This window comes from Falco naumanni, chromosome 2 (assembly GCF_017639655.2).
Source record: "Falco naumanni isolate bFalNau1 chromosome 2, bFalNau1.pat, whole genome shotgun sequence".
Lineage (NCBI taxonomy): Eukaryota > Metazoa > Chordata > Aves > Falconiformes > Falconidae > Falco > Falco naumanni.
The window spans coordinates 26,802,668-26,825,575 of NC_054055.1; the positions used below are offsets into that span (position 1 = coordinate 26,802,668).

Sequence of the window (22,908 nt, forward strand, 5' to 3'; positions counted from 1 at the left end):
ATTCCCTCTGCCTTTTCTCTCCTCACTGCAGGACTCCCTCAGGCCAGCTTTGCTCCCAGCACAGCACTGAGGGGACCCACCTGCCCTGCCCAGGGCTGGCTCCTGCCCTACTCCGACTCTACCTCTGGGTAGGGGCTCTGAAAACATCCACATGAAAGCAGCAAAATCCACCCCACCCCCCCATGCTCCCCATGTATCTCTTCTCCCATGTCCCCTTTCTATAAGGACATCCCTGCTGCCAACCCAGACCAGTGGGAAGAGCTACTTCTCTTTTGCCTTAGCGGGAAACCCAGAAGGATCATTTTTCCCCAGCCAGGTGTGTTTTCAAAATGAGCCTCAGAAGGATGGCTGTGGTGTTACCCACGGCCAGCCTGGGCACCATCCTGTGGAGATCTCAGCTACATAAATACCACTGCATGCTTGGGGAGCTGGCAGCTCTCAAGGGAGGCAGGGCAGGTGGCAACTGATTCAAAGCCAAAAGCGTGCCTCCTGCGTGCTGCTGGGCTTCAGAGCAGGCACAAGGGCTTCGGGGCTGAGATATTCAGGGGCTTAGACCTTCAGGGAATGCCACATCTTGAAGCTTCAGGGCTTAGACCTTCAGTGGTCACCAGACAGTAAGGAAGGGTTAGGGGAAGATGACCTTGGTATGTCTAATGGAAAGTGTTTTCCCACCATGTGAAAGAACAAGCAACGGGTCTTTCCTGACAGTGAGATCCATGTGATTTCAGCTGCCTGGAATGGCCTGACAGCTATGAGGTACACCCAGCTGCATCCTCGCTACCACTGGGACCACAGGGCAATAAGCAGCGCAACCAACAGCAGGACCTTGTCCCCATCCCACCCTTCTCCCTGCTGTTTTCCCACTCCAAATTCATGCACCCTTGCTTCCTTCTTTCTCCAGGTCCTGGAAAACCCTCCATAACTGAAAGGCTCCCCTGACCACCACCTCCTTCCGGGTAGGGATGGGCTTCTACAGAGATCACCGCCAGTGTGTAGATCTCAGTGTTATCAAAGCCGGAAAGAAATAAACCTCATACCACGGTTAGTGCGCATCTTCCAGAGGAAGCATCTTGACATCTGAAAATCACAGAAACTTTGTGGCCTGCACTGATAAAACCCAAACACTTTACAACAGACAGAACTTGAGTTACAATGGTGGTGACCCCTGACAACATTACCTCAGCCCTCCCTGTTATTCCCCAGTTGGTTCATTATTATTAATGTCACTACAATAAATACCAGAACAAATTTGACAGCGTTTGGCCACGTATCTTAAAGCATTGCCCCACTCCTCCTTCACTCCGTGTCCTTGCAGCCTTGGTTTCCATCCCTATCAGTCATCAGAGGAGCCTTTAGGAACAAACCGTTTGACTATGTGACCAGCCACGTAGTAAAAGCCATGCAGAAGTGCAGCCGTGGCATCGATGACCAGCGAGAAGGTGCCCCCGATGCCCATGGCCAGGTCTTTGAGGACAGAGGGAATGGCGCAGATGGAGTGGTAAGGGAAAGCAGCCAGGTGAAGGACAAACTCCACAGGGATGCGCAGAATCCTGTAGGTTAGGGTTGCCACATCTTGAACAATTTGCAGGAAGCCCAGGAATATGTTGATAATGACCCTCCCCACATCATAGGGGATGCTGATGAGCACCATGCTGATGGCTTTAAGGTAGGACACCACCCCATTCCACAGGCTGTAGACTCCATCCAGAACTGTACCACCAACCCGCTTGATAACAAGCCACAGGAAATAAAACACAAATTTCACCAGCTCCACAAACACATAGATGAGGAGTTCCAGAAGTTTGATAAAAGGGGTGGCAATGATGCCAGCCACTCTTCTCACCAAGCCGCTGTCTTGGGCCTCCTGGTTGTCACTTGTTCCTGCTTGATCTCCAGAGCGGATCTGACTGAGAGCTTGTAGTATTGCTTCTGTTTTCTCCTGGCTTTGCTTGTCTTTCCCACAGCTGCCTTTGAACAAGTGAACTCCTGATAGATGCTGCTTCTCCAGCTCTCCCACCATGAGGTCCACCAGGCTGTTTTCATCATTCATTTTTTTCACTAGTCCCAGGGACCATCCCTCTGGACCATCGCAGCAGGCTGCCAGCCAGAGGCTCTCTGGCACCGACACCTTGCCTTTAACTCGGACACTGGAAGGAATTGCGCCCACAAGGAGATACAGATGATCCTTCCTGGAGCAGTGAGGGACCAGAGCTTGCTCCACTACCCTCCTGATATCTCTGTGCCAACTTTTGCTCAGAGATGGGCTCAGAGGGACAGCGTTTGTGAGTGTGTACGTGGCCATCTGGAAATCCTCCTCATGGAGCACGCTGGGATTGAGCAGCCCTCTCTCATAACCGGAGCCCACGTAGTCTGAGGTCAGGGCTTGATTTGCGCCAAGGTTGGCCACAGTGCCAACGACATCGGCTTCATGCACCATCTCATGCAGGTCATTTTCTGGATCATCTATCTGAAATAGTAGAGAAAGGAGTTACTGGGTGCAATTTGCCTCCCTAGAAAGCAACATGCGAAATGGGGCTTGAAGTATATTTTCTGTTATGACTGCTACTACACACCCTGCCTCGGACCACATCCTGCACTGCCTCCTTATTTTCCTTGTAGCACTTCAGAGAAGCGTATGCTCTACTTAGCTGCCCTGCCAAACACTTTGGCTTAGGCTGCAAGGGATGCTTGCAGCTCTCCAGTCTGGTCCACAGCACAACACAACCACCAGAATCTCACCAGCCACCCTGCATCAAGCCTCTAACTTGCAATTTTTTTTTTCTGGAAGAGCTTTTTAAGACCAATAGATGGCCTTGTTCTCACCTACTACGTTGCTGGTAGCTCCAGTTCATTTAAGCACCTACCACAGCACCTTAATTCAGTCCCTTTGAACTAACAAATCCAAGCCATGAAGATAAAAACTCATGGTATATAAAATGCCTGGAAAAGGCATTTACCTCTCACTACTGGTTGTGTAAGCCAAAATGAAGCCAGGCACCTTGGCAGGTGACCTGAACCTCCCTGCCTTGAACACAGACACGGCAATGAGCTCCTAGGGCTCCCTCAGTGCTTGTCATTAGTCTGAACCTCATGTCACTAATAGTCTGAACCACACCCTTAATGGTTCACACAGCTCCTGGCATAACACGGGTGAAGATACCATCACCACAGGTCCTTAATGGAATCTGTGCTACCTGCTCATGTCTGCCATTCCCATGCCACGGAGCCAGAGGTAGTAATTGCTCCAGCAGGAATTCATCTTGGAGTCACGCACCAAGCCATGCACGGGGAGGTAACAAGCAATCAGAGCACAAGTGCTAAATGCCAGGGCATCATGCTCAGGTCTTTCTTGGGTGGCCACAGCTCGCTCTGCTCCTTACTGACACTCCTTCTTACAGACACTCCTACTGACACTGCCTGCAGCTGCCCCTGAGGGGTTGTGCCGGATCCTCATTTTATTTACCATATTAGAGGGTGAGCGTGTTGGTAGAAGCTCAGGGGTGGCAGAGAGTCTCTGGCAGTCATTGCCTCCTGCAGTCTGTGTTTCAGAGGCTGTGTGGCCCTCAGCTCCCAGCACTGTGCTGGCCCAGTTAAACCTGCTGTCTTTGCTCCTGGCCTGTAGACTGTTTACTGCACTATGTAATACGTACTTTGGAGACATTTATGTCAGACAGTTCATAATCTACCTTGAACCACTCTGCAGTCATCCCTTCTCATTCCTTGGCCACCCTGCCGTGCACTTGGACAGATGTCCAACTACGTCCTTGCAACCTTACTCAGAGTTTGCATCCTCATAGTGCTGCATCACCTCTCCACAGCTCTGCACCAGCTTGTGCTGAGAGTCAGGGTGAAAGGGCTAGTGCCAGCAAGTGTCAGCACCTATCCGTCACCGTCACTGTGGGAACTGAGCTCTGGCTGGCCTCCTGCATCAGCCAGGTCCCTGCAGTCCAGGCTCAGGGCTCCCTCTGCACCAAGGCTGGTCACAGTGCCAACGCCGGCCACAGTGCCAACGCTGGCCATTGCAGAGGGCTGCATTACTCCCACCTCCTGCTAAGGTGGTTTCTTGCACTTCATTTTGGAGCATCTGATGCTTTATTGCTTCAGGACCAGGAGGATCACAGCAAGTCCTATGTGCTGATGCACACGCCACAGCTTTTTCTAAATACGCCACTTAAAAGAAGGCTCTTCTGCCTTATTCTGCTCCTCTTGCTCAGACACCTCACGCGCTGCAGCTGGCTGATGAGGCCAGACATTTTGCATTCCACAAAATCACTGTCCCTTCCTGTCCCCACAACTAATTCTCCCTGCTCTGATGAGATGACAGTGTTATGCCATGGGACAAGGGAAGCACCCGGTGTGATTAATCCCACAGTACAGGTGACAGGGAAGCAGGCACAGGTGCAAGGCTATGCCTGGGAACTGCCCTCCACGCTAAGGCCCTTCTGAGCCTGACACACCTGCTGAACCCTCATCCACTCTCGCTCCCATGGCAGGGCTGCTGCTGCACCACAAGGACATGTAGACCCAAGACGGGTCAGCTCTGGCTCCCGGCAGAGATTCCCAGCCTACAAGGAGCAGATGATATAAATGTAATTTTCCCTCCTTATGAGCTGATGCATGCAAACCTTGAGCTGCCTATCAAGAAAATATGTCCCCAATTACCTCTTCAGCTGCAGCCTTTTGCACATACCATTGGGATTGTTTAGGTGCAATTAAAACAGAACATGATAAAAATGTGGCTGTGTGCTGTTTGTGTGTAAGGCTCTGACATCACTGAGTTATGCTTATAATAACTCATATTATGGTTTGTAATAACTCATATGTAACTGATGTTTTTGTCCCTCCTCCAGCTCAGCCCCAAAAGCAAGCTGTTTCCAGCACTGCATCTAATCTGCATTGCAAGCTACCTTTCCTCACTGTTTCAAAAAGCTTTTGGTTTGTGTCACTATCAAAGCATATTTGCATTCACGGGGCCAGCCACAAAGCCACCTGTCCAAACAACCTGGAACAGCTGAAGGCAAGATGCAAACAGCCAGGTAAACACATCATTCATAGGACGGGGATTTAAAAATAAATTATACATCTGAACACCTGTATGGATGTAAGCACCTAACAATATTGATGTTTTTCATAAAGCATGGATTGCAGTTTCACAGAAGGGACAGAGGGGGATTAGAAGTATGGCCACACAGTTATTAGCACAGGCAGCTTCCATCAAGCGTCGTCATTTCACAAGGCAGGACGCTGTTACCTCCCACCTTCCCCACCCTAGTACTTAGGATCCCAGGTGAACTTCAGCATCCCACTCCCCTTGCTACTGCCTCAGGCACTCTGACGCCTTTGATTGCAGTGGAAATATTTCATCCAACATTAGCGTGGGACTCATTTCTCAGGGAGGAGGCGCAACGCATCTTACCCCAAGGCTTCTGTTGCAGGACATTCACATGAGTGGCTCTAGAAGTACCTGTTTCTTTTGACTGTCAAACAAGAGAGGTGGCAAGAGCAGTTCTGGGCAATGCAAATCCTACCTTGGTCATCTGGCCGCTGGTAGCCATCAGCCAAACGAAAACACAAGGTAATTCATACAGCCCTTCACACGTTAGGACAGAAAAAGCAACTCCGGAGTTTTCCATCTCTCGCTAAGCTACAGAAAGAGCAAAACCCACAGGTTTTCAGACAACTGAAACAGCATGAGGTGAAAGCCACCTAAGTGACTTGCTCTCAACCCCCTGGAAATCTGTGGCAGGGCAGATTTTCAGACCTGAGCCTGAGGAAGTCCCATCAGTACCCTGCTCATCAGCCTACCCTTCCTGCTCTCTAATTTTTCACTAATTGCTGAATTAATTCGCCGTTTCCAGCTGCCAATTGGCAGTGGGCGGAACTAACATTCCTCACACTTCTCACCCAGTTACTGCCTCTGTGCGACATCGGGCATTCGTTCCTCAGGCCGACATTCCTGAGGAGGTAGGCACGCAGGGAGTGAGACAGTGCCCTCACCACTTACGTCGTTATCCCCCAAAAAAAATCTGACAACCCTGAGGCCCTCACCAGAGGGCTGAGTGTTTTTATGGTGATTTCTTTCTGCTTGCTGTGTGTCTGAATCTCCGCGTGCGTGCACGTAGGCGTAAGCACACGCTGCTGTACAGCAAAGCCTGCTTACACCTGGCTATCCTCGTCTCAGTGAGGAAATCACAAAGTAGGCAATATAACCTCATGGGACTATGCTGCAGAGCAGTTGTTGCTAAGAGTTCGGGTTCCCTTCAGCAGCCATCCGACCTTTCCTCACCCTCCGACCTAGCCTTGATAGGAACACACATAACGAGTATGAAATTTCTTCCCCACTTTCTCCTCCCAGATCTGGTGTGGCAGTGTCTGACAGAGGGGTGCGTGCTTATTTCTTGAGTAAGAGGAATTTTTTGTAGTCCTGACTTCTTCTCACAGATTCTTCTGCAGATTTATTTTTTTTTTCCTAGTAGTTTTTGTGTCTCAGGCTGAGGTTCCTCCAGTGAACTGCAAAGCTGCTACCTCCCACCTCTAAGACACCTGCATTTCAGCAATGGGTAAAGGGGACCTATTGGTGTAGACTAACAACAGACCCACAGTAACCCATAAGGGTGCTCTGGAGGAGCCAGTAGCACTTGGTCAATTATTTCTGGGGCTGTAGTAGGTTTTGGTGGCAGGAGGCACACGGTTTGGGGCTCCAGAGTGCTAGCAAGGACGATGACGAGGTGAGGGGTGACGAGGTGAGGGGTGAAGAGGGGTGGGGCAGGGAGGGCCAGGGAGCCAGGTGGAGGGAGGTGCTGGAGAACTGAAGCTGCTGTGGAGGGGCTGCCCACAGCTCAATCACAGGAACGCCTTCCCAGCCTGCCTGGGCAGGTCTGGTGAGTCAAATCACAAGGAGCAGGAGGAGATACGGCAGCTAAAGGTGACAAAGGGTGTCAGTAGCCAAGGCAAATGGGAAAGGACCTGATTTCTGCCACTTCGCCTCGCTGCCTCCATGGCACTGAGCAAAGATCTTTGCTCCCCTAGGTCCTCTTTGTGCTTTGAAAACTTACCACCCTTCCTCAACTCCATAACAGCAGAGTCTGCGAAAATCTTCCCTCTGTTTTAAAAGGGCAAGCAGATGCACACACACCCCCCCCCAGCCATCTGTGAAGTGGAAGGAGAACAGATCAAAAGGCCCTTGGGAACTCCTGCAACTCAAAATCCAGCCCAGAGAGCAGGGGGACAGTCCGAAGTGAAGAGAGGGACATAGGACCTCCTGTCTTCACTGCCTGTGACCTTGCGGCTTTAGTATCTCATCACCCCGCATGAGGAAAATGAGTAGAGCAGCCATTCTCCCAGGACAGGGGGGAGCTTTGATTCTGGCAACATCCACCACCCAGCACCTGAGGGCCCTGCTCCCAACACGCTGCTCTGGTCCTGCAGCCATGCCCACCCTGACCAAGCACTCTCGCACACTGCCAATCTTTCCTGAGCGCAATACACGTGGGTAGCTTGATGTTTGCTACAGAATTCCCCGTGACCACTGCTGAAAAACCTGAAACATGGCAAAAAAAGAGAGGTAAAGCGTGGGTGTTCTCTTAGGGCACCAGCAATTTTTTTAAGCATTTCCTTTACATCTATCAGCCTGTAGGACTTGCTTACACATGCCAAATGTCAGGGGAGACAGAAACCACTGAGGCTCTGGCAAAACTCATTTTACACCGCACACTTCTGACCTGACTGAAGCCTGCACATTCCAGGACACATTTCCCTACTGGAGTCTGCAACACAGGGACACAACAAAAAGCTGCAGAGTCAACTTGGCAAACCACAAATGGATGTTTTATCCCTGTGCAGCGAAGCTAAAGAATTCTTATCAACACTGTGATCACACTGGCAACAGAACGAACTTCAGCCTGACACTGCGATGTTTAACGCTGCTACCCACCAGCAGTACCCCCTGCTCGCGATAGCTGGCTAGGCAGGACAGACGCATCAGCTGGTGTCAAAGATGCCTTTCCTCTCCCCTGGCATTACACATCACATGCAGCAGTCTCTGAGCTTTCATTATAAGCCCTGTGGGACAAGGAACTATTTGTTTGCTCAGTTCCAAGCACAGAAATAAGTTCTGCTTGTGTTAAATTAATATGGGAAGAAGTTCCACGAGCAGAGCTCCTGCCTTCTTTGCAAAATCCTAGCCCCAGCTTCACCCCAGAGGAAACATTCTCCAGGAACATTTGTTTTACAGCGAAGGAAAAGCTGACTTACCTGCGGTTCCACCAGCCAGTTCTCCTCCTCATTTTGGCCTGGCTTTGTATACTTAAAAGCTGAATAAAGAGGTATTTTGTCTTTAGTACTGTAGAGGGTTGCGAAGCATGGCTTTTTGTTGTATTGCTGACAGATTTTCACGTGGAACGGCTCTGTAAATCCTTCGGGCGGGACTTGTCCAGAGAAGAACATATTACACTCAGCAAAACCGGTTTCATCCTCTCCAACAACTCTGCCCTGGGAAAAGCCTGGGAAAACTGAGATGCAAAGCAAAAATACGATTGATGTCTCCATGGTCCGCTCCCTGGAGCTGCGGGAAGCCCCGTCTGCCTCCGCTGGGTATGGCAAAGGACCTGGGCTCTGAGTCCATGCAGCAGCGCAGCCAGAAGGCGTCTGGAATTCGGGTGTAGCGTGCGAGGGAAACGAGAGGGGAAACCAGAGCCGATCCCTGCGGGGAGCCAGCGCTTTCTGCAGGCGCAGCGCTGGGGAGCCGACCGTGCGCCAGGCTGCGCTGACACACGCTGCGGACGCCAACCGCCTGCAGGAGGGAATGCCAAAAGCAACCTGGAATCATCCGGGCTCGTCGGGAAGAGGAGGAGGGAAGCCGCCGTCGGCGCAAGGCTAGGGCTGAGCAGCAGCGGCTGTCCGGGCTGGGGCTGCGCGCCCGCGGGGGTGTGGTGTGCTGCATTGCAGCACAGTCCCCGGCAGGGATTTTGGCAGTCGCAGCCAGAAATCTTCCTGGGGCTGCCAGGGGGGGATGCTGCAAAGTCAGATTCACCGCCCTGAAGAAGGTGTTAGCTGCCCACTCCAGCTGTGAGTTCGGCCAAAGGAGGGGGAGAGGGAGGGAGACGGAGAGGAAGAAGAGAGGTGGCAGGATACTGGAGCTGCTGGGAACCCGCTTTGCCCCTTTCGGGGTGTTTGTCCTCACTGTTGCTGGCAACCATGTGCTGCTGAGGTGCCTGGGAAAGGCGTCCTCGGAAAGGCGTCCTCCTCCTGCCTCTCCTGGAGCTGTATGGGGCACCCAAAACGCTCCAGTACCACCTCCCTCAGAAGACATTGACAAGAGACAGAGGGATGAAGACCCTCGGATCACATGCCCCTCATCAACACCCACGTCTGAATATTTTGACCAAACCATAGAACTGCACACACACAAAAAAAAAATCTACCTAAAGGGAATGAAATTGCTGCTCTGAGTTTATGATATCATACCTTGGCTACTGCTGGGTAAAAAAAGGCTGTGTTCCTTCAATTACTGGGAAAATGAGTATTTTCAGAATAGTGGGGATGCAAAGGAGACTGCAGAGCACTTCCCCAGAGTCAAGAAAATGTGCATTTTCCCACCCAAGAAGTTATATATGATCCGCTGTGTTGCCAACAACTTTAAAAATTCTGGGTGCCAATAAGGCACAGGTCCCTTTTATAGTGTGACTTCCAACCAAAAACCTCCAAGTGCTACCAACCCATAGGTGCTTTGCAGATGACAAAGGAGTAATTTATATTGCAAATGATGAAATGGTACAGCGGGTGGTTAAAGTGCCTGCACAAGGGCAGAGAAGCAGCCTGTAAAAGCACTAAAATAAGACTATCATTCCTCTGTGTAAGGATGACTTCTAGAAGTATCAAGGCAAGAAAATACATCAGCATCTCCTGGTGTGGTGTTATCAGCTGGGGGAGACAAGGCAAGCTGGACAGGCTGGGGAACAACAGATAATAAGTGGGCTTGGGTTTGGTCCAGGCAGATGCCTGGTCACCCAGCCCTGACAGGAAGCATTAGTCATGTTCTGAAGAATTATGGAAATGAAAGCACAGACACAGCCTGACCTGAAGACAGCAGCTCCAGAAGACAGGCTTAAAAATTCTTTTCCCTGGATGTAAAAAGGCTCCTGGGAAATCAAGAACTGAACCTAAACCTCAGCTATTAGATGTTTTCCTGGTCCCAGGCTTGCAAATGCCTGAGTAGCAGGAGAAAATATTTTCACAAGCATGGTAAGCCCTGCTCCCCAGCCAAACCTAGGCCATGTGTTGCCTTTAAACACCTCACTCCAAGACTGACACACATCACCTCAGGATAGGCATGGTCCCAATCCAATGAAAAAGCAGTATGAGGTGTCTCGAGAAGGGCGTAACAGTGACCAGCATGCTGAACAGATTGATGACTTCCACCAGGAAACATCCTGCCTCTGTCCTGGATCTGCTCATCAATGTCCTGCACCAAAGCAGCGCCCGTCTCATCTGATGCACAGCCCCAAGCTGTCTTCTGAGCCTCATGGGCTCCTAATCTGCTTTTTGGGAACTCTGAGCAGCTCTTTCCTTTCAGTCTGTGAGGCTGGGGTCTGCCTGCCTAACTAGCTCTGTGTTTACCAGAAAACAGATAACCCTTGACTCAGCCTGAAGAGCAAGACCCTCAGGCTCTCATCTCCCATGAAGAGCATCAGTGTGAAAGCCAGCATGGAGTTCCACTCCTTCATTCCCAATCCCATTTCTCTCCAGGCGAGGCCCCTTTCTAGTTTCTATCTAATTTAAGACAGCTGTTGCACCCCTTGAATGTGGAGCTATGTGTAATTTTCTGTTCTTACCAACATCAGTATTACTAAAGAGACTAGTGCCATGATCATGTTGTGGCACTCACTGTGCTGGGAAGATAAAGGCCAAAGGATTGTCATGCCCCAGGAGGATCATACTCTCAGCCAAGGGATCACAGACAGACAAAGGAGTCAAACACGGTGAGATGGAGTTGGTCAGAGGTTTTGACAATTCTGCTTGGTAGCTTATCTGCTATCACACGTTTTTATAGGCATCACAGGGAGTGATGACTATAGACAGTGATAAGGAGTGTTATCTACAGGGAGTGATGCCAAAGGGAGTATTAAGATCAAATCCAAAACAGCCCTAAGGCTGTTGACGTGAGCAGAAGGCCTCTGGCAAAATGTACATTGGGTTGGAAGTGGGCAGCATGAGTTGGTGGTGGCGGTATGGCCTCATGGGATCTGGGGGTGCCTCCTCCAAACCCACCAAGGGGTGACAGTGCAACAAGCCCAGCGGTGCCAGCGGTGCAGGCATGATGTTTGACATGATGGAGCAGAGGGAGCCCAGGGAAGATGCAAAGAGGCAGGTGATGTGGTCTAAGGGACATGTGAGAAAATGATCTCTCAGTGGCAGGCAGAGGTGTGTGTGACGATAGGCAAGGCTGCAGGTAGTAGGCTGTATGGGCACAGATTTTGCAAGGAATACCGGAGATAAAGCATATGACAGAAAAGAAATTAAAGACAGAGAAATTGGCGAGAGGGGAGGGCAAGAAAAGAGGTAAGGATCCAGAAACCGGTGTTGACCAGGAGGAAAAGCAGGGTATTGGACAAAAATTAGAGTTGAGAATCATCTGCATTCTTTAAAAACTGGCATACTAAGGAAAGGTTAAGAAGGTAAATGAATGGAAATATGTGAGAGGAAACCCAAGAGGCAGATCGTGATGGGTCTAGTGAGGAGATGAGAGCAAGCTGAGGAAAGCTGTCTCCTTCTTGATAAGAAAATGAGGAGAAAACATTAGGAGGAAGAGGGGGAAAAGGAGAATGAAAGGAGGTTTTCATCCATCTTCATTGACCTGACATGGATGACCAGTCTTCCGCTTCCCCCCAGGGTCTCAAGCACCAAGACCAATGTCTCAAAGAAAAGAATACCTCCCTGCAAAACAAACCTGAGAAGCATGCCAGCATCCAAACCCTTCAGCCATAAAGAAGCTGCCAGGCTTGTTTGCCTGCTTTCCCACACTGCAGCTCCAGCCCCGTCTCTCTGTTCACATAGCTGACACTGGACTTGCTACAAATAGCAAATCTTTGTCCTCACATGCCTGACCCCTCTAGTCTAGTCTTTCAAAACATTCTTGACTCCAAATATTTTTCCAGGCCAGATCTCCAGTCTCCTACTATGACCTCTGGGTGGGCCCCCAGTGCTGTATGTGACTGTCCCATTCTTCTGAGAAGGAAAGGAAGAAAAAAAGTGTCTGTAAGGGCAAGAAGTCCCACTGGACAGACACCACCTGATTCAGTGGAGGTACCACAGATTGAGCTTGGAGCACAGCAGTGCCCGCAGGCGTGCCATGGCACGTCAGAGAGCACAACTGCTTCCTCACTGTCTCATGGGGAAACAGCCTTTTTTTGAAATTAGCTTAAAAACTTGCTCTGGGAAAAGAGCCCATTGCTGAGCTAGGGAGAAAAGCAGGAGCAAAACAATCTTCCTATTAAAACTAAGAGATTCAAGGGCCAGGAAGGCAGAAGGACAATAAACTCTTGGGGGAATTGCATAGCAACATGCTGTTGGATTTTGATTCCCATCTTAAGCCAAGTCTTGATACCAGTCTCTGCTGCCTACTTGATAGGTGTTCACACAGATGTCTTTGCACCTTCTCCGTGGTGCTCTGTGTGCCAGTGAGGAATGGCTCACCATAAACCCTGCTGCCTTGTTGCTCACCATCTGCCTTGATGCTCACAAACAAGAGTGGGTCAGTGAGAGGCCGCTAACTGCCTCAGACTCTGAGCCAAAGGTGCTGATCTGGGTCCTCTGCTTCCTCACTTACCTTTCCTCCTGGCCACACTCACAATCTTCAACCACTGCAGCCAGCAGATGCCTCGAAGTTGTGTCACAGCTAAAATCAGAAGAGAAAAAGATGAGGGGGTTTAAAACATAATATTATGGAAGAGGTTGTCTGCGGTGCACAGTCAGAGGAAGATCACTGGTAATGATGAAGCACTCAAACATACTGCTCTCTGGGTGATAACACCATTAGGACAGGTTCTGGGTTTGTACAAAAACTTGCACAGTGGGAGTCTGACAGGGACCTTGTAAACCATGAAGTACAAATGCACTGCATAAATACTGAATAAAATTAATACAGTCCAAAGGGTACATCCTTTGGCACTTTACCACAGCCCTCAGCCTCAAGAGATCTCTGTTAATCTTCAGGCTGTTGGAAAGAAGTACAATGACAATCCCATGCTTGACAGCAGAAGTAAGATAAATTTAGATTAGCAGTACTAGGCAAGGTTTTTAATAGTGAAAATTATTAACTATCAAAACAAGTTATTGAGAGATGTGCTGAAACCTCCAACATTTTCATTCTTTAAATCAAGAGATGCTTTTAAATACAATTAATAACCACAATAAAAGAACTGATGCTTCAACTGTAATGGCCTTTGTTCTGCAGATTGTCAGTTGGTCAGAGCCACAACACTTCTGTCACACATTAAATCTGGGACAGGAAAGTTACCCATTTGCATGCTTTTCTTCTAGGTATTATTACTGACTTCTTATTAGTTATTATATTTTATTTTTTCAAAAGTGCGGTGCAAATCTCTCAGTGCTGAGAACTCGCTGTGCTAGGTGCTGCCTGAAAACAAGGTGTGAGACAGCTCCCGACAGCCTGCACTGACAGAAGACTGATGAATGGGAACAAAATTAGAGGTACGGACTTGTTAGGCTTGCATCATCTCAGAAGAGAGAATGAGAAAGCCGTAACTCTTGAGAAAGCTAAACCTGCTGGCAGGATTCAGAAGCTTTAATCAAGAGGCAAGATAGCAGCCACACCCAGGACTGCCTGTCTCCAGTTACACCACTGCGTTTTGGAACCAAGCAGTGGGAGGAGCAGTGGGGTGTTCTGCATTGTTTGGCCAGACCTGATAGATGGAGGTGAGGTTCCAGCTGCTCCCTGACTCTGACACCCTCCATGCCACTCGGATCAGCAGTGGAGATGCCCACATGAAGCCCAGTCATCCCAATCGCCAAAGCAGAGAAGCAGGCACCACAAGGGTGTGACTTGCATCATCCTACACGGCCAGGTGAGAACAAGACGGCATCCTCCAGATGTGCCTCTGTCCCTGCACTGGCTGTAAAGTGAGCCCAGGATCTCAGCAGCTGGTCAGACAAACCGTGGGCAGGACCTAACGTGCTCCTGTCACCACAGGGATTTAGCCTGTGAAAAATCAAGTGTGTTGGCTGTATGTGGGAAGAGCAAACAGGTCTTCCTCCGTGCTCCTTTCAGGCTTTGGCCTTGCTACTGAAATACACATTGCAGCTGCTGCTAGACGTAAATGTAATATCATATTTTCCACGTGTTGCTTCTTGGCCAGTACTGTCTGGGGAAAGATTCAGATGTAAAAAACACAATCACCAGTCTGGGGGTCCCGTCACTGCCATGAGTACAGCACACAGCTTCTGCCCTTAGAGTTCACAGAACAGCATTTGTGTATGACAGCCAGGACAAAGTATTTCCTCTACAAAACAAAAGCAGCAGTGCTTTTAGTCACACTAGCTGACAGTAGGGTGGAAGGAAGTACTGGCCTTAAATTAATGCTTTAAATAAACGAGTGGCTAGTTGGGACTGCAGGTTAAATTAAAAACGCAAATCCCTAGACTTCTGCAGAACAGACCAGGGAGCCTCCTTATTTCAAAAACAGCTCAGAGGAAAAGAGCCGGACTTTGCAGCAGCTCTGCTGGGATCTGCTGTGTAATTGTCTGACTTTACTTTCTTGGGAGACGGTATTAACTCGTCTGTGTAACGAGTTGCTGTGTAACACTTGTCATATACCCGGCTGAGGAGCAGCCAGTCCCCAAACAAGCACTGGTTCATCAGGTGATACTCAGGGTGCACTCAGCTTCAGTGCTGTCGTGTTTCATGTCTAAATCTCCTTCCAAGCAGTAAAGCTCAAGACCTCAGAGTAGGTGTTAATGGCTCCCCAGAGGATACACAACAGAAACTGTAGAAGCCAGCACATTACCCAGGGACCCTAGTGAACTAGGCAGCCACTCATGACAAAATCTAAGTCTTCAGCACTGCTTCGCAAAGAGAATTAAAAGCCTGCATACCCTCAAGATCTGTAGCCATGAATCCTCTCCTGGCTGCAGGCACTCAAGAAAGATAACTTTGTTCTCGCTCTCTCTTAAGCTTAGTACCAGCATCTAGGAGGTTTTAGTCTTTCCTCCATCAGGAGGCAAGAGAGGTTTGGAGCCAACGGCCTCACTCCTGTAAGAGTGCGCTAGTCACTGTCCTGCTGCCCTGGGCTGCTTGCTATTCAGCTTTGCACAAATAGTCACCTATTCATGAAGTCACAAGGTGAAACACCTTCTGTCCTTTAGTTCTTTAGTGAAAGCACAAAAGCAAGGACTTGCAGTCCAGCCTGGACCGCACCGCTCACAGTGCCTCTCAACAGCAGTCCCTGCGCCCATGCCACAACACAGCGCTGTTGATCTCCTCCGTGTAGCACCCAAATGAACGCACTGGACAGCACCCCAGCCCTCTACCCTTCCCCTAGCACAAGGCAGTGCATAACCCCTCCATGTGTTTCTAACCGAACATCCTTACACCTGACGGGGAGTGCTTTGAGGCCCATCTAGCACCACTTACGGAGCTCATAGCTGGTAAAGACTGCAGAAGTTGGAGTTGTTGGAGTAGGCAGGCTCCGACACAATGAAATTTTGAAGGGGGGAGAGACATGAATAGTGCAGAATGCACATTCATAGCACGCCAAACATTCCTGTGCAAGCTCTACCCCCGCAGGCACCAGCTCTATCTGTGCTTCCCTCCACAGCTGCTCGTTGAACCGCTGTGCTGTGGTGGGACTCCGCACCAGTGGGATGCAGCACCTTGCACAGGACCAGGACTCCTCTCTCTATTCCTGCTTAAAATTTTACCTACAAGGATGGCAAAATAAAGTTGCTAAGGGCATGCTAAAGTAGTACTGGATAGGAGCGATGACAAGCTGCTTCATGTGCGTGTTTTTGTAGAGACAGACATGAGATGTGGCTGCCTGCACCATGCTCATGGCAGGCGACAGGCCAAGGAGAACAGGAAAGGGAGGGGAGGGGAACGTGAAGTTTGGTTTCAGTTACTAATCCTCAGGAACAATGATACAGAAACAGGCAGAGTCTTGCCAAGATGAGGCACGTCTGCAGATGCATTTGCAGTACACGCCTTCTCGCTGTGCCCCGAGTCTGCAGGGGAGCGTGCAACACCCTGTTCAAAAGGCCACCTGCTTCTGCAAAGTAGGGCTTTGCTTACACCTTCTGTGGAGCTCCCTGTTCAGCTGAAGGAACCGGCCACCACAAATCTTGAACCAACCAACTCTGCCAATCAGGTCTTGATATTCCTAACCAGCACTAACTACTTAAACTTCAGGTGAACACCTCCCGCTCCTTTGCCCAACCCCCAAAACACAGATCAAAACCCAGGAAGGGAACAAACTTTGCCAGGCTTAACCCATCTAAGAGGGGCTTCAGTCATGGTTACTGATCTTGTAGAAGAAGCCTGCCTCATCCCTAGTACGTGCCTCACAGCAGAACTCAGTGTACAAGTCCAGCTCAAATGAAAGTGACAGTCAAATTACACGGCAAAGCCCTCTGAGCTTTGTAATACAGGAAATCAAACGTCATAGCCTGCTTTTATATGGGATATTGTATGTACAGATCGCAGAGCAAAAGCCTTTGGTCCATTTTCTGTGGTTTTATGAAAAAGAAAATGCACAGGACTTGGGGAGAGTGGGTTATTCAAGGTCCCCAGGCTTGTGGCTGTGCTGGGAAAAAAATACCCATTTCCTGAGCACCAGCCCTCCGTACTGACACAGCCCCACATAAGCAAAAGGCTCCCTTGAGGCCTCAGCAGCTAAAATACTGCGCATTTGCAGTCAAGAGCTAAGGGAAAATCAACCTGGTTGGTCCCAATTGTGGGTCAAGAGTTCATTGTTTTCCAAGCTGTTGTTCTTTGTTTTCATCTGAATCAGAGTAAACTCACTTCTGCCCACGTCTGAACTGAACAATGCAAGTGGTGAAAACTCTCCCAGAGCCAGAATTGCCTCTCTACTGAGTGAACCCTTTGCACAGTGTGCTAGTTTAGTAACTGAAAGATAACTAAATGTTATCACAGTGCTTGAGAGAACTCACTGCTGGTTGACACCAGCTAGATTCCTCTTAGGTAGGAAAACATGGTACAATCATATGGCATCTTTGGAGAGGGTGGGGACTGAGCCTATGGCTTACCTTCTTTTCAACGAGTTTGAGGACTGAACTACCGAGATGTTGCTGGAAAGGAACCTGAATTTTGTTCTAACTTGGTCAGGATGACACTTGGCTGTTTTACTCTTCTTATAAACTCTTCCTTATATTCCTGGTTTGGAAACTCGAGATAAAGTTTTCACACTGGTTGCTCGATTCCTTACAGCCCCATTTATAAAAAGTACATAATTGCATCTTGAAGTTTTCAGTAATAGAAATTTTAAATCCAGAAGGATCTCATCTTATTTAACCTCATATTTGGAACAAAACCACTCACACTGTTTTACCTTGTAAACTCAACATCTTCTGCCTGCCTTTATAATGTACTAATGAAATACAGGGCATGATTTTCTGGCACTGCCCAAGACAAGCGAGCAAATCATCTCCCAGAGGAACCTGTCACTGTCCACTGAACAGAAAAGGATCCTTAAAGATTTGCCTAGACTAGATACCTCACTTACCTGGAGCCCTGTGAGAGTAACCCTAAAGTTAAGGGAGAATAGCACATAAACTGAGGACTATCTCAGGCAGAAAATACTGGTAAAGAACTACAACTGAGAAAAAAACCCTTACAGAGCGATATGGGTACCAGTTCTCGATGCTATTGCTAAAAGTTAGAGCTGCAGCTGGCTCTTACAGAGACAAATGCATCTCCACTCCATCCTGCCTGACAAGCTCACTTGTGGAATACTTCAGAGTTTCCTTTGTTCCACATCTACATAGAGAAGACAGAGAGAAAGCGAGCAGGTCCAGAGCCAGAGCTACTGTGGTGCATTGACTGCCGGCCCTTCCTTTCATAGAAAGCTGTTTTTTCAGTCTGGGCACCTGGCTGCTGAGACTCCTCCCAGCCAGAATGAGTCATCGTCAGCCAGCATTAAGAAAAGGATAAAATTAGCTTAGCTATTAGTAGAAATGTTTGGCTAATAAATAAAAGTGGCACATTTTTGGTTACCAGTGTATGCAACCATAGACAGAGGTATGTCCTGGCCATTCGCCTGAATGTAAATACTGCATGACTAAAATTATATGCTTTGTCCAAGCTCAAAAAAAAAAAAAAAAATCAGTAGAAACAAGAAAGCTTCCATGGAGCTGAGCGTGCATCCAAGACTGTGAGGCCAGGAAGTATGAGCTGAGTGTGTCTCGGGGCGTCAGTCATTCCTCCGTCACCCTCCCTCCCCACATCCCCAAGTGCCTTTTGGTTGACATCATGTCTCACGTTGAAAGAGCACTGGAATCTCAGTGGAAAACTGCGCGCATGGGGAAGCAGAGAAAGACACAGTAAACAGACCATGCATTCAAACCCAGTATGTCAGACCTGCAGCACGGGTCCAGCTTGTTTAATGGCTAGCAAAAGAACCACAGTCTGCAGTGTCTGGTGAAGGTCATCACTGCCTCAGGCAGGATCCAGATCAGGTCCTCACTCTGTGCCTTTTCTTGCAGGGAACACCTGCTGACTCCCGGGATTCTTCCTCCATTGTGAATAATTCACAAGGTCTCTCCCTTGCTGCAAAGCAGGAGTTCACACCCACTAAATCCACCTGGGATCGGAGCACTGAAGGCACAAAAGGAGACAGCAGCCCAGATGGGATGGAGCACAGAAGCAGAAAGCTGGAGAGATGGTGCAGTGGGAGGCAGCGGGGAAGAGGTTAAGGGCCGGAATGACTTTGTGAGCACAGAGGCACAGCAGCACAAGGTTTTTACTGTCCCATGGCAGCAGGGAGGGTGTGATGGAGAGCTTTTCCATGATGGCCTCATCGGAAAGCAGCCCCTGCTGACTCACCGGCTGAGTCACAGCCTTGCCCAGCCTCTGTTCTTTTCCCAATCAAGGAAACAGCAACTTCCCACAAACTTCTTTTAAGGTTGCCATTCGGATGCTGAGCATTCCTGCACCAAGCCTCCCCTCCTGACAATCTTCTCTGCCAGGAGGCATGATCCTTCAAAGCACACAGTGTTCCCAAGGGAGAAAGCATGCTGCAGCCTCTCCAAAGCAGGAATGGGGTTTACTGCTGCTCAGCCCATGCAAGCTGTGCCCCGGATGGCAAAAGACAGGCTCTTACAGGAAGGGAGGCAAGGGGAAAATTCAAGCTGGGAGATTTCCATTCTGGCACCGAACCTCTGCCCTGCTGGTGGAAAATGCTTATGTTCCCAGCACCACCACGCTGCTTTGAAAGAGGTGAATGCATGCCCTGATGCTGTGCTTTAAGGGTGGGCAGAAGATAGCCCCAGAGTCTACAGGGGGAGACCTAAAAATTCAGGAAAGAAAATTGCCTTCACTAAATTCCCATCTGGATTCAGAAACAACCAGTGAAAAGCAACAATCAAGAGTAATGTTACAGATGGAAGAAAGGGGAACCAGACAGCAAAGAGTATACATGAGAAGATTTAAAGAACAGAAAAATGACACAGGAAATGGAGGAAAATCCCTGCATTGGCAAGGCTAAGAGGAAGTTTTTAAAGTCCCTTAGAAACATAAGCAATCTTCATAACGCTACAGGCCAAGAAGTAGATGAGAAAAACATTAACAAGATTCCAAATAGGCACAAGGTTTTCATAAATGTTTCTGTTCTTTTTCAGGATGCGACATCTTTTGCAGTCTTGCAATATTCTCAGAAAAGGACCAGCATTAGGAGAGACCTGCACCCTAGAGCACTGAGATAACCAAAGAATATTGGTCTTCCAGTGTGATCCACAAGCAAATACAAGATTGCACTGAGAATATGTGCAGATACCAAAAAGAATTTGGGATAGTAACTAAGAGGCCATGCCAGTGACACCAGCAAGGAATTTCTTTTCAAGACAGATGCCTGTAACACAGCCAAAAACGTTTATTCATCTCAGCTCAAAGACTGCACGGAATTTTCTAATCCAGAAAGCAACAATCCTGAGAAAGATTCAAAAGTCATGATGGACACGTATCTGAACTCAAGCACTCAGTGTAGTGGTGTGAGTAAAAAGGCCAGTGTGATCCTCAAATAGATAAACAACCATGTAGAAAGCTGGGGGAAGAAAGATTTTCTCTCTCGAGTTCACATCAGTGGAGCTGACGCTGAAATAGTTCTTTTTATGTTTAAAAATTGTCTAGAGAGCAAGAAAAAGCCCTTGAGTAATTTGGTGGGAGGAAAGAAACAATTCTAAGAGACTAGAAGAGCCCAGGCTGTTTACCTTATCCAAAGGCAGTTGCAAGACTGGATTACAAAGTATAAACACCTGGTGAGAAAATAGGCTTTTGAAATTACCGGAGAAAGGCACAACAGGCACCCATGGTTGGGAACAAAGCCAACTGAAATTAAAAATACAGTGCAGTTTTAAACTGTGAGGATAATTAATCACTGGAGGAAATTATCAAGAGACGTGGTGACTTTTCATGTTTTCCACACAGTACGCAATACCTTTCTAAGGGCTGCCACGGCCAAATTGCTCAGCAGAGGAGTAACTGAGGACATCCTTGGTGCCCATTGCTGTATGCAAAGATCCAAAGCTTAGCATGCCACAGGAAGAAAGAAGTCTTCAGCCTTGAGATGTTTTGTGATTAGAGCAGCCATGCGAAGGAGGAAGACCTGGGCTTTTGTTACTGTCTGGTTGTTTGCATTATCTGATGGCATTTTAATACATAATCCTGGAATCCAGGAATTCCCACTTGCCAGCTGTACCACTGAAATTGACTGGTGCTCCCTTCTACATACATGCTCTCTTTCTCGATGAATCTTTAATTCCTTCCCTTATGCTCAGCTAGTTGGCTTCAACAACTCGGGCAGAACGTCCCGAAATATCAAAGCAGCCTACAGCTGCCTGACTGATGGTTCAATGATTCTCCACACGTGGGGTCAGCCCTGCTCATGAAAGGGCTGTAGGATGTGCCCCAGAGGGGCTGAGAGGCTGGTAGTGACATCCGTGAGTGCTGGACATGCTCTGAGAATACTTACTGAACTGAAAGCTCTCTCAGCACTTGAGCTGGGGGACATATATATATAAGGCCCTAGTGAGAGCATGATGCTAAACTTCTTAGACCTAAACTAAGCCCAAATAAGTTGAAGATTGGGCAAAACTCCATATGTTTAGAGACCTTTAACTCCAGAAGTTGTGGACCTGTGAAGGTTAGGTGTCTCTGCCACTAGACCAAATAGGGGTTTTCAAGAGTCTGGACTCAGGCACCTCTGTTCTACCAATATCCTTCTTTAGTGCCCAAGTCTCCTAAGGAAACCAAACCCTTGATCATAAAACACATCTGTAGCTATTTGTACTTCATGTTGATACACACAAGACAGGGGAAGGGAAGCACCTTAGGGTTGTGGGGAACTTTTTTCCAAAGACACTAAGACATTCCTTTACTATTCAAAGAATCATTGCATCTGTTCAGAGCAGGGACTGTGCTAGATTTTTAGCTTCCATCTTCAAGTAATCTTCCACATAGAGAATGCTTGCTATTTACTGTAACCCACCAGCAGGAGTCTGTTCTGTTCATGAGGTCTTTAAGACCTGACACTTCCCACCAGATGGATATTCCAGCTGAACAGTAGGCTTTGCCTTCAGGACAGATTATTGAGCAAAACACAACATTCTGCTGCACCACAGTCAGATTAGCGTAACAGTTCCTCCTGATTTAAAGTCCACAGATTTATAATCTCTGAATAACACCCACCAACATAGGATGATGCACTGATTTCAGGCTGCTGTGATCTGCAACTCAACAGTACTGAATTCCTGACCATCTGACTGGGAAGCCAGCCTCCTCTGCGAGGTTTGATCTTGAGTCTAAACTGCCTGTAGTGAAAGAAATCATACGCCCCTTTCACAGGATGCAGACTGAGCAGATAAGGAAATTAAACAGTGGATACTTAGTTACTGACAGGTGTGGCTCTTAGGAAATGACATAATAATTATTGTTGCTATTTACATGACTTCTGAGTGAAGCTTAATCTTTATGATGAGATGTTGAAAAAAAAAAATGGTTTCTTTGCATACCAAGTGCTTTCTCTGATGGCTTGCTGACCCCAAGGGTGCGATTTACGCCGTTGCCTAGCTCTGACTAGCAACATCTTTGGGGGCCTCTTGTGGACTCTCTTCTAAATTGCACGTTGGGTGAAGAGCGCTCGGGAAAATGATTCCATGTTAATTCGCAGATACATCAAAGAGCCTTTCACTCCACATGCCTTCATGTGGATTCACAGAAGTTTGATAATAACATACATCTAAAAGCAACATAAAACGCACGAAAGGAACTGCATTTTTAGAGGGGGAATTTAATCCCAAAGTGATACTCATTCATGTTTTGCCTTCTTTACAGAGACAGCAATGAATACACTCCTATGTAAAGGAGTTCTTTGTAAGGGAGGGGGATGACTCGCTGACTAACAGTTGGGCTTAGGCTGATGTTGCTAATACACACTTTTGAGCAAAAAGAATGATTGAGGCATTGCCTCTTGCTCTGTCAGCCATTGTTTCTATCCTTCCCCATCATCCCTACAAGGTTCCCAACCCTATCTCCTTAACCCCTTCCCTCTTCCACAGCCACTCCCTCATCACTCTTTGCACTGACAACCAGAGCAAGCACTCTGAAGCCACCAAGTGCTGTTTCATATAACTAATACATCGCCTTTTCCCTAGCCTCCTACATTA

The 22,908-nt window shown here is 48.3% G+C and overlaps 1 protein-coding gene across 1 annotated transcript; it reads right to left on the bottom strand.

Annotated features, from left to right (window-relative positions):
- Positions 1–1,042: 1,042 nt before the first annotated feature.
- ENDOD1 (endonuclease domain containing 1) lies at positions 1,043–22,468 on the bottom strand. Its single transcript, XM_040583652.1, has 4 exons — positions 22,255–22,468; positions 12,827–12,895; positions 8,254–8,791; positions 1,043–2,467 (listed from the first exon to the last, which is right to left on the bottom strand). The coding sequence occupies exons 1-4, from the start codon at positions 22,326–22,328 to the stop codon at positions 1,334–1,336; spliced, it is 1,815 nt and encodes a 604-aa protein (XP_040439586.1). The 5' UTR covers positions 22,329–22,468; the 3' UTR covers positions 1,043–1,333.
- Between the last annotated feature and the right edge of the window lie 440 nt (positions 22,469–22,908).